This window comes from Mandrillus leucophaeus, unplaced genomic scaffold, assembly GCF_000951045.1.
Source record: "Mandrillus leucophaeus isolate KB7577 unplaced genomic scaffold, Mleu.le_1.0 Scaffold18, whole genome shotgun sequence".
NCBI lineage: Eukaryota > Metazoa > Chordata > Mammalia > Primates > Cercopithecidae > Mandrillus > Mandrillus leucophaeus.
In genome coordinates this window covers 3,850,219-3,862,184 of record NW_012101809.1, presented here as the reverse complement: position 1 = coordinate 3,862,184, position 11,966 = coordinate 3,850,219, and the positions used below count along the sequence as shown (strand labels likewise).

The 11,966-nt window shown below is 47.6% G+C and overlaps 2 protein-coding genes across 5 annotated transcripts in view; one reads left to right on the top strand and one right to left on the bottom strand.

The window, feature by feature from the left end:
- Nucleotides 1-7,078, bottom strand: part of SUFU (suppressor of fused homolog (Drosophila)) — a 160,071-nt gene extending 152,993 nt beyond the window's left edge. For both annotated transcript variants that reach the window (XM_011977477.1, XM_011977478.1), the window contains exons 1-2: nt 6,693-7,078; nt 1,712-1,846 (exon numbers count right to left, since the gene is read on the bottom strand). In XM_011977477.1, coding sequence (XP_011832867.1) covers nt 1,712-1,846; nt 6,693-6,874 — 317 coding nt within the window. In that variant the 5' untranslated portion in view covers nt 6,875-7,078. The remainder of the gene's footprint in view (nt 1-1,711; nt 1,847-6,692) is intronic.
- Nucleotides 7,079-8,209: 1,131 nt separating this feature from the next.
- The window catches only part of ACTR1A (ARP1 actin-related protein 1 homolog A, centractin alpha (yeast)), a 23,618-nt gene continuing 19,861 nt past the window's right edge, over nt 8,210-11,966 (top strand). The window contains exon 1 of one of the 3 annotated variants that reach the window (XM_011977472.1): nt 8,210-8,438. In XM_011977472.1, the coding sequence (XP_011832862.1) occupies nt 8,391-8,438 (48 nt within the window). In that variant the 5' untranslated portion in view covers nt 8,210-8,390. The remainder of the gene's footprint in view (nt 8,439-11,966) is intronic. The other 2 variants (XM_011977474.1, XM_011977473.1) reach the window with 2 other exon arrangements.

Genomic DNA, 11,966 nt, shown 5'->3' with positions numbered 1-11,966 from the left:
TTGCAGTGAGCTGAGATCCGGCCACTGCACTCCAGCCTGGGCGACAGAGTGAGACTCCGTCTCAAAAAAAAAAAAAAAAAGAGAGCGATTACATTTAAATTAAAGAAACTGTCCATCAAAAGAATATAAACAGAAAAAAACTTTATTTTTTATTTTTCATTTTTATTTATTTATTATTATTATAATTTTTTGAGATGGATTTTCACTCTTGTTGCCCAGGCTGGAGTACAATGGTGCAATCTCGGCTCACTGCAACCTCTACCTCCCAGGTTCAAGCAATTCTCCTGCCTCAGCCTCTCTAGTAGCTGGGATTACAGGCATGTGCCACCACACCTGGTTAATTTTGTATTTTTAGTAGAGACAGGGTTTATCTATGTTGGTCAGGCTGGTCTTGAACTCCCGACCTCAGGTGACTCGCCTGCCTCGGCCTGCCAAAGTGCTATGATTACAGGTGTCAGCCACCACGCCCAGCCTTATTATTATTTTTTTAAGACACAGTTTCACTCTGTTGCCCAGGCTGGAGTGCAGTGGCACAATCCCAGCTCACTGCAACCTCTGTCTCCCAGGTTCAAGTGATTCTTGTGCCTCAGCCTCCGGGGTAGTTGGGATTACAGACACATACCACCATGCCTGGCTAATTTTTTGTATGTTTAATAGAGATGGGGTTTCACCATGTTGGCCAGGCTGGTCTCGAACTCTTGATCTCAAGTGAGCCACCTGCCTCAGCCTCCCAAAGTGCTGGGATTATAGGCATGAGCCACTGTGCCCAGCCAAAAAAAAATTTTTTTTAAATATAGATGATAGCTTATTGGGGTACATGATATAACTGCTCAAAAGGCAAGAGAATACATTCATTAAGAGTATGAACTCTGAGTTGGGCACAGTGGCTCACACCCATAATTCCGACACTTTGGGAGGCCGAAGTGGAAGAACTGCTTGAGTCCAGGAGCTTGAGACCAGTCTGGGCAACATGGTGAAACCCTGTCTCTACAAAAAAATTACAAAAATTAGCTGGACATGGTGGTACTTGCCTGTCATCCCAGCTACTCGGGAGGCTGAGGTTGGAGGATTACCCGAGCCTAGGAAGGTCAAGGCTGCAGTGAGCCACGATCATACCACTGCACTCCAGCCTGGATGACAGAGTGAGACTTATCTCCAAAAAAAAAAAGCATACAGGGCAACAAATGGAAGCAGACTAGGATAAAAAAAATTAATACAGGTTAAAAGGAAGTAGATAAGATAGATAAAGGGATGAGAGAGGGACAGATTTGTGATAAAGCAAGTATAAAGTCAACAGTAGAATCTGGGTTGTGGGTATATGAGTGTTCACTATAAAATCCTTTCAACTTTGCTTTATGTTTACAATGTTTCATAATAAGATAGGGGAATAAAAGGAAGTAGACACAGAAGCATCTGCTCAAGTTCTGAGTCATAACCATGCTACCCTTCCCGTCCTATAAGCCCAAACTCCAGGGCAAGCTTAGAAACACCTGATTTGGGAACTCCTGCTCATCAAGACTTTCCTGAACCAGGTAAGCAGGAATCAGGTGTTAACAATGACCACCTTGGCATGAGCAGACATAGTCAGAGGGCAGAAATGCAGAGGTTCCACTGACAAGTACCAAGCTCACAGCACTATGACATTGTCACCCCTGCTCAGGAAAACCTCAGGAATAAGGCTCTGGATAAAGAACAGGTGGCACACACTCACTCATGGACTCTGTTGTCGCCATAGAGATCACTCAGGCCGAAGCTGATGTAGTGCCAGTGCTCAGGGATGTTAGCAGAAGGGCTCCCCACATTCCTGTACATGCTAACATAGTCCAAGGGGTCTGGGCCACCCAACCTGCAAAAAACAAAACACAGGGGTGTCAGTGTGAGCCTGGAAATCAGACAATGTCAAGCTAACGCGCTCTACTTTGTAAACCTAAAGGCCCCATCCTGGAGGAACCTGTGTGAAAGGTAACTAAAGAGAGGCCACATCTCTTCAGGATGAGACCAAGAGATGGACAGCTAAGGCTGCCCAACTCTGCAAGCATAAGAAGCTCCCTTCTCCTACCCCTGAAAGACTAGACCTCTTTTAGACATAAAACAGACTGGGTGGTTGCCCATTTTGCTTTCTCCTGTTTCAAATTACTGATCCCAAGTGAGACTGGCAGGGATTATCTCTCTTCTGTGGTGCTTGTATACATGCAAGCTTCAAGGCAAGAGGTGTATCAGTCAATCAATTGGCCTCTGTTGAAAGACCATCCCGAGCATCCCCAATGGGCATTGTTCCTGGAAGCAGAGGCTCTGCTCCACTCCAGCCTCTTAGACAGCTAATTCCTGAAAGACTATATTGTGCCCTTGTTAATTACAGTTTGTTCTAAACAAACCCGAAGCCTCTAGTCCGTGCAGACACCAGCCTGCACCACATAGACCAAAGCTGGTCTCTTATCACTGCAAGTGACAAAGGCCAAACTTAGGCTTAACTCAGTTCTGCACAGAGAACTGCAGCAGGAGTCAAACTGCGCCCTGTGAGCATCTGCACCCAGAAAATGATCCCAGGAGAGACTGCCACCTCAAAGGTAGAGCTGGGACGGTAAATGATTTGGGGCCTCTCAGGACCACATTAAATTTCCCCCACCATTCAACTGAGAAGGAGCTGCAGAAGAGATTCAGTTATTATCTCACTCCGAGAATATAATACAGTAAGAGTTCCCTTTAGTAATTAGTGCTTTAAAAAAAAAATCCTGTTTTGGCTGGGCATGGTGGCTCACACCTGTAATCTCTGCACTCTGGGAGGCCGAAGTGGGTGGATCACTTGAGGTCAGGAGTTTGAGACCAGTTTGAGACCAGCCTGGCCAATATGGTGAAACCCCATCTCTACTAAAGATACAAAAAATTAGCCGGGCGTGGTGGCAGGTGCCTGTAATCCCAGCTATTTGGGAGGCTGAGGCAGGAGAATCGCTTGAACACCAGAGGCAGAGGTTTCAGGGAGCCGAGATCACGCCACTGCACTCCAGCCTGGGCGACAGAGAGAGACTGTGTCAAAAAAAAAAAAAAAAAAATCCTGTTATCCTTTAGAATGGATAAGAAATTTTGGTAGCTACAGAAATAGACCAAATAGAAACCAGTGGAAGGAAGTCTGCATTTAGCCCACAAACACGGCACTTGAGCTGCCACAAACATCTGACCACTCCATAGACTGCAAAAGCTTCACCTGCCCCTGGGACATCAATGGAGTACACTTTTCAACCAGGATAGCATGCTGGCGGAAAGCTAACAACCAAATAAAAGACACGTTACAAGTGATCCCAGTCAATGTTGCCAACACCAGGCAATTTAAACACTATTTAAAACCAGTAGGTCTTGTTTCATCCTCTTTTACCAGGATATTATTCGCCTTTGTAGAAATCCCTATTCTCTGCTAGGAAATGCTAAGTTATTTATAGAACTTCTAAGAAAGTTGCTACAAATAGCTTAGCATCTCAACTGAGGAAGATGGACAACTCTCCATGTCTGCCTTAACTCTGATTTCAACAAATCATTTGACTACTACAACCGGTTGGATTTAGAAAAGTTTGTGGGGCAAAGGAAGAAAGAAAAGAGTAGAGATCCCTGGAAAGACCCCATTAGAGCTACAGAACTCCAGAGCAGATGGGAGCCACTACAGGCCCCAAACCTGCTCCAGCTTCCTGCTGTAAATTTCTAAACCTGCCCTGCTACAGCCTAGGTCCATCCTGCACCGAGCTGCAAAACTGCGTTCACCATTCTCTGCTCCATCTGTGGCATCCCTGAAGCCCTCTTTCTCACCAGGTCTCCCACAAGGTGTCACATCAAGGAGAGAAGCTTAACCTTAAAACTACAACTGCAAGGAACTACCAAGAGTCAAACAAAATTAACCCTGTCCCCAAGCAGAGTATTCTGTTCTACTACCCAGAGGCCAGATGAGTATGTGGGAAAAAATCATACTTTACACTTAGCAAATGATGTTATCCAAGGTCCCAGGGCATCCCTCAACTTAATTCCTTCAACACCCAACTTCTCTCGGCAGGGCAGTTGCAGGACTGAAGTGGGCCATGAGTACAGGTTCTGACTCTCTGCTTTGATCCTTGCTCACCAAAGTCTCAGCTTTCAGTTAGAAAGCTTTCAGTTAGTAGTCCCCACTACTCAGGGATCACTAGCCACAGAGCCACCCTGCTATTGCAAAATGAATCCCAAGCTACCGTGGGCCACAGACAGACCCAGACAGTCTGGGTCGGTCATCCTGCTAGAAACCTCGTGGGATCCCAAATGTGAGGAATATAAATGAATTTCAGGATCTTATTTTTGCAAACCCCTCCGCATCTTAGAAAGTACCAGTCACTGATGGCTGGGCGCACTGACTCACGCCTGTAATCCCAGCACTTTGGGAGGCCGAGGTGGGTGGATCACTGAAGGTCAGGAGTTTGAGACCAGCCTGGACAATATGGTGAAACCCTGCCTGTACTAAAAATACAAAAATTAGCTGGGCATGGTGGTGTGCGCCTGTAATACCAGCTACTTGGGAGGCTGAGGCATGAGAATCGCTTGAAACCAGGAGACAGAGGTTGCAGTGAGCCAAGATCATGCTACTGCATTCCAGCCTGGGTGACAGAACAAAACTCTGTCTCAAAAAAAAAAGAGAAAGTACCAGTCACTGTGCTGTTTCTCTTTATATTTTTCTGCATCTAGGCAAGGCTTTCACAGTGCTGTACAATCCCTTTTCTTCATTATCACATGTTGGCCCATCTCTGAAGATACGGCTGTTAACAAGCTTGCAGCAGGAAGGGAAAAAAAAATTGCTCTTAGTCCTTTGCAAACACTATCATACCTTTAACATGCAATTCTATCCTTTATGGCTACTTGTGTGACATAAAAATAGTTGCCTGAATCTGTGTAGGGATTTCTCCTCACACTCAAATGAGGCCTGAACAAACAGCATGGCAGAGCCAGGCCCACTTCCTTTTTTGTTTTTCAAATAACAGAGACAAGGTCTGGCTATGTTGCCTACACTGGTCTCGAACTCCTGGCCTCAAAGGATCCTCAAGGCCTCCCAAAGTGGTGGGAATATAGGCATGAGCCACCATGCCCAGCCCAGGCCTACCTTTCTCATGACACATGACAACAAGTTCATCACAACACATAGTTAAATATAAAGGCACAATGAGAATGGGTCATTAAGCTAGCAAGAGCTGCTTTCCACTCAGAAGCACTCTTCAACAACTCCTCTCAACCAGAGAACTGTTTGCCAGCCAGAGAGGACTGTGACACCAGTTCTACCTCCTCCTGGCTACTCCAACAGAGGAGGCTGTTCCCTACAACCCTTCCTAGACAGCAGGTGGCTGGTCCCCAGGCCCTCCACGCTGTTGGCCTCTTGGCATCCTCCCGTTGACGCAGGCAGCTGGCCTCAGCCCTGCACAGCCTACTGAAATCCATGTCCAGGGGAAGTAACAGGTTTTCACCAAGAGGGAGACTCAGTTCTAAAAGGAGAGGTAACCAGCAAAGATGTCCACTTGCCCCTTCAGGTCTACCCTTTGGCTACACCCCAAGCAGCTGCCGAACATCTTTCAGGACTCACTGAAGATCATCTAACACAACGCCTGCATGAATGTAGTCCTGGACAGTTTCAACCAGTATCTGTTTTTGGTCCAGCAAGACCATGAGGACAGGTTCTTTTCCAGAGTCCCCAGAACATCTGTTTTGCCCAAATGCTGCAGGAAGAAACAGGTTGCAAACAGGAATGGGAAATTAGAAAAGACCATTCCTACCCTAAAGCTACTTGAGGGTTACTCTCAGCTCCCCGGAGAAACTGCAGGCCATGGTCAAGAAGCTCCTCTTTATGTCCCACTGCACAATTCCTCCCTGCTGGAGTCCCAGGGTCTCCATCATTTATTTCCAAATGGAGGTGGGAAGCTGTGGTCCCTTTCAATCCTAAACCAAACCATGGTTCTCTCTACCTAATGTCCTAAAGCAAAGCCGCTGCAGAGCTAGGAGGAAGCTCTGCACGGAGAAAGAGAACAGTGCAGAGTAAGCAAGAAGTTTATCAGGAAGAGCTGCTCCGTCAAACTTCAAAAGCAAAAGCTTACCCTGATACGACGTCTGAGCTCATCGGGAAGGTATCAAAAGGAGACCTCCTCCTCATCTCTCCACAAGCACCAGGCCCTCATCTTTGGCCCTCCTACCTCCAACAGGAGAGCCCCGGGCCCCCCGAACCGCCCCCCGCCCGCCATCCTATGCAGTCTCTTGCCCTCTGAGCTTCTCCGGCCTCGCTCCTCCAAAACCCTCTCAAATGCTCCCCAGGCTCCGCCTCGCCTCTCCCATCCCACTTCTGCCGCCCCCGCTTGGCTTCCCCTCGCCCACTAATGACCCCCTACAGGCGCCCCCTCTTTCCACCACGTTTACAGTTCCCTCGCTCATGCCGTTCCCCTCTCTGCTCCTACACACACCCCTAGTCCTCACTCTATTCTCCTAAACCCGGTTAACCCTTCACTACCCACAGGCTCCGTTAACCCCTTTGTCCCCATTTCCAACTTAAGCCTTAACTCCTTCCCTCGCAGCAGGAAGCCCTCCTTCCAAGTGCTTTAACCGTTCTCTACCCCTCCTCCCAGCCTCCCACAAATTACTTCGCCCTCGGCGCTTTAACCCTTCCCAGCCCGCGCCTGTCCGTCTCCCCGCGGCCCAGAGCATACCAGTACTTGACGATAGCGGTAACCTGGAGCGGGTTCGGCTGGTCAGGGTAAAGGCGGCGGCACTCTCCGTAGATGGCGTGCAGTCCCGGGGGAAAGAGCGAAGCGAAGGCTGGAGGGGCAGTCGGGCCAGGGGCCGGGGGTGCGGTGGGGCCGGGGGCGCCGCTAGGCCGCAGCTCCGCCATCGGGGCGCGTAGGGCAGGCACTGGGAGAACTGGAGAGGGCAAACGAGGGGGACAGCACTGACGGGCCAGCGGGCGGACTCGGTGGGTGAGACTCCCCGAGGCGATGGGGGCTGCAGCGAGGTCCAGCTCCGCGCCTGCGCACGGCGCACTGTCCGCCCAGGCTGTCGCCGCCGCGGAGTCTGCCAGAGGGTGCCTCGGGGCGGCGGGGCGCTCAGGAAGGCGGGGCGCCGGCGCGCCCTATCCAAGCACCCATTGGCTAGTGTCTGTGCTAGTCACAGGCAGAGACGGCGTGACTTGACAATAGGCCCCTCCCCCCTCCCTGTGTTGGGAGTGTCCCAAGGCTCTTGGTCTCCCCCTAGTGTTAGGAGGAACCCAAGTTTAGAGATGCTGAGCACCCTCTGAGGTGCTAGGGTCCCACGAAAGCACCAAGAAGTGCGCCAACAAAGGATTTGTTACTGTTTTGCTGACGCGCTGCTAACTAGGATTTAAACATAAATCTGACAATGGATTGATTCATTAATCCATGGGGCGTTAATATTAATAGATTATAATAAATCTAATATTTTCTAGGGCTATTGACAAAAAGGTTCCTGCAATTTGAAGGGGGCTGGGGAAGAACATAATCCAAAGAAAAAAATGCACTGGGCTCATTTGAAAGCAGTGACACATAACCTCTCTTCACCTCCACTTTCTCGACCGTCAATGCCAATTCTAGCTCCTCATGAAAATTAAAGAGATACTAGAGCAGTTCCTGAAACCCTTAGATGATGTTTTAATGACCAAAAGATTACCTATACCAGTAGTTCCAGTTGCCAATCCTCGGATCAATGTTAGCCTGTTATAAAGTTTACACCTATGCAGAAAAAAAGAAAACCCAAAAAGCAACAACAATGTACAGGTTTTTTCCTTAAAGCTAATTTTATGCAATTTAAATTGTTATCCTATGTTGTAGGAATATGTCCTGTCGCGTACGTGTGTTAACATTTCCTTTTCGTTAGAGTGTGAGGTGCTAGGAGATGTTTATTAGTCTTATAGACCCAAATAAAAGCATGAGAACCTTATATTGTCTAAGGGAACGTTGTGGGGAGTGGCAGGACTGATCTGCAAAATCCAAACATCCATGAATTACGACCAATCCAAACCGAACTACAGACAAGTACTCAAGAAGACTATACACCTCAGTATGCACTGCGAACTCCTTCAAAGGGACTACAGATCCAGGCATGCAACATGACCATCAACCTGTGTCTCTGGCTGTTTAATCTAGGGAGACCACAAATCCCAGGGTACTGTGCATTGGAAATACGACTCCCAGTCTTAAATTAGGCGGGCAACAAAGCAAGCTAGAGCGCTAACCCAGGCGCAAAGCATGCTGGGGATTGTAGTTTTTCAGAGGGGAGGTAGGGCAGCTCCCTCGCCTCCCTGAGCCGGCGGCTAGACTGCGCATGCGTGTCAGTGGCGCTAGCGGCGGACCCGGCTAGGCAGTTCCTTCCCCAGAAGGAGAGATTCCTCTGCCATGGAGTCCTACGATGTGATCGCCAACCAGCCTGTCGTGATTGACAACGTGAGTTGCGTCTTTCTCATTTGTAAGGGGACTTGGGCTCTCCTCCTAGAAAGGATCGCTTCCCGGGGTTCAGCCTGAGCCGCCGGCTCTTTGTCACTGGCCCGGCCTGTCAGGCGCGTTCAGCCACCGCCGCCTCCTTCCTCCCCTTATCATATAGGCCGAAGGCAAGGCGGCCAGCCAGCAAAAGTGGGATGGAGAACTCTGGAGTGGATAGAGAAAAGAGATAGTCCAAGCCGGTCCTTGGGCCCTTGGCTCTAGGGGCCTTAACCGCTGTGTGAGAGCCTGTTGCCCGCCCTCTCACCCTTTTCCGATCGTCCTATTGGCTGTTCTGGCTGTCCATCTTGGCCAGTGATCCCGCCTCTGGGCCTTGCCGGATGAGGCTAGGCCTCTGCGGTGATTGGCTCGCGCCCCTGCCGTTCTTCCTGGCCGCCATATTGTTTCCCCTCTTGAAGGGGCGGGGTAGTGCTCCAGGGCTGTGGGGATTGGCTTCCGGAACTCTGGGTGGTGGGGCCTAAAGGCGAGGGCCCGCCCGCGGGTGGAGAACGGCTAAGTTTTCCTTCGGTCTCAGCAGGCGGGGAGGCTTGGTAGTGTGGATCTGGGTGGGGCCCGAGAATCTGGTGCCAGAAACTACTGTAGGATGTCAGCTATTACTGTGATTATAAGTTACAAAGTTGATAAAGGTCGAGAAGAAAGGAGAGTGACAAAGCAAGCAGAGAGGTTGTCTTCCTCTTCGGAACGCCTAGTTCTTAGGGGAAAAAAATTACCAAACTTAATATTTGCCTGGCGCTGTAGCGCTTTCAGGGCGTTTTCACATACATTCGAGTTGGATCCTCACAAAAACTGGACGCATAGTTTAAAAGGAACTTTGATCCTCGTGTTACCGATGAGAAAACTGAAGCGCAAAGACGTAACGTGAGACCAAGGTCACATAGCAGAGGTGCCCTAAATCCAGTACTTTATCCGTCATCCCTTTTGCCAGCACCACCATGCAGAAGCATCAATAGTGACCAATAGAAAGAATCTAAATACTGCTCTTATTTTGGGGGGAAAGGAGAAAATTGTAAAACGACTGCATTTCTGCCTTCGATTCAAAGCTTTGATCCCACAGATTGATACCTTTCTGTGCCCCTGTAGGTCCCTCCATTGCAGTAAAACTATCCGTTCCCTCTGTCGTAAGCTGACTGTCAGATTCTCTTTGTTGATTCAGCTCTTGGGACCTTAGGCATATTACAGTGTTCTCATTTAAGCTTCAGCTCTGTTAGGTAGATAGGAATTACTATCCCCAGTGTATGCAAGGATGTTAAATAACAGATTTCAAACCATCCAGCTTAGGAATTGAGCCAGTCATCAGACAGATCCAGTTCCAAGTTGCTCGCTTTTTCCAAGATATTTTTGTTATTTTCGTTAAATTTTCCTTCTCTTCAGGGGTATTTTGTTTTTATTATTTTGTTATTATTCCTCCTGGAAAGGGTCAGGATTGAGCTCAATGAGACACCTCTTTCTTTCTTTCTTTCTTTCTTTCTTTCTTTCTTTCTTTCTTTCTTTCTCCTTTCTTTCTTTCCCTCTTTTTTTGGAGACAGGGTCTCGCTCTGTTGCTGAGTCTGAAATGCAGTGGTGCGATCACAGCTCACTGCAGCCTCAACCTCCTGGGCTGAAGTGATCCTCCCGCTTCAGCCTCCCGAGTATCTGGGGCTGCAGGCACGCCCCACCACCCCTGGCTAATTTTTGTATTTTTTGTAGGAAGGGTTTCACCATGTTGGCCAGGCTGGTCTCAAATTCCTGGGCTGTTGCGATTCTCCCACCTTGGCCTCCCAAAGTGCTGGGATTACAGGCCTGAGCCACCGTGCCTGGCAGAGACACCTCTTTTTTTGGTATGGGGGGGTGGGTGGGGGAACAGGATCTCGCTTTGTTACCCAGGTTGGAGTGCAATGATGCGACCTCAGCTCACTGCATCCTCCGCCTCCCGTTTCAAGAGATTCTCCAGCTTAGACTCCCAAGTAGCTGGGATTACTGATGTGCACCACCACGGCTGGCTAATTTTTGTATTTTTAGTAGAGACAGGGTTTCACCATGTTGGCCAGACTTGTCCCAAACTCCTGACCTCAAATGATCCACCCGCCTCGGCCTCCCAAAGTGCTGGGATTACAGGCATGAGCCACCGCACCCAACCCAGATACCTAATTTTTTAGAGGATTTTTTTTGTCTCCCTCGCTAGACTATTAAATCTTTGTGGAAAAGGATAATATTCCCCCACAGGTTTAGTGGTGTTGGAAAAGAAAAAATTTAAGAAAGATGATATTTCTTTAGTCTCACTTCACCCACTTCTCTCCATACACACACAGTACCTAGGGTCTGGCACCTCTGTGTGCTCAATAAATGTTTTTTCATTGAATTGATGGGTGATTGGATGAATGACTTAATATCTCTATCAAAGTAACAAAGATATTCCTAAATAAAGAAAAGATGGGGAGTTTTCTCTAGTTAGTTACTGCAGATAATTGAGTAGGACTTTTTGTTCTTGATGTTGATTTTCAGAGAGCACTATGATTTCTGTCTTTAGCCAGGCTCTTTGTGCTTCTTCTGCCTTTTTCTTAGCTGTAAAAAGGAAAAATATATAGAAATTCAATTTCCTGTTTTCATCAGCAATGCAGAAGGAACAACCTGTCCATCCCACCAGCTCCTTTGCTTCCTGAATTACTAGGCAGGAGTTCCACCTCCAACCATTTTCTTTAATATCACTTACACTAATGCTTCTTAGTTTTTTTCTTTCTCTTTCCTGGTAGTATGTTTGGAAATGCATTACAGCAGTGATGCATTTTTAGTTTCAAGATTTAAAGAATTGACTTGTCTTTTTTTTTTTTCCCCCCTCTGGGAAAACATGTCCTTTATTATGCCGATAATTCTGCCAAAAGGTGAAGTAGGAGAAACTTAAGTCATTTTCCTATTAGTATTTGCTGAATATCTGCCACATTTTTAGATTTGGGGTCTCGGGTAGTTCTTGCTATTTGACATTTTCGGGGGTCATTTTGTTTTTATTATTTTCAAGATGGTAGATGTATAGGACACATTATTTGAAATATCTGAGACAACTTATTATATATAATGAGAATAATGTGTCACTAGCCATGTTAACTCCATAGCTTAACATGTTGCTACACTTTATTTATGAGCTAAGAAGAGTGTAATCAAAAGAATGCAGGAGAGAGAAAGCAGGGAAAGAACCCCATTAGGTTCACAGCCTTTCCCAATCATAAGACAATTGTGACCACTCCTTTCATCTTACTCTGGCATCAAGTCATTGCATCAGAATTTAATGAGGAAAATGGAGGAGCAGGTAGGTGTGTGCTTTAATGACAACAATAAAGTGATAGGTATTTTTTTTAAATCACCCAAGAAGCTTTATGATGATAGGTTTTTTTTGCTTTTTTGGTTTTTTTTTGAGACGGAGTCTCGCCAGCCTGGGAGTGCACCCAGGCTCGAGTGCAGTGGCCGGATCTCCGCTCACTGCAAGCTCCGCCTCCCGAGTTC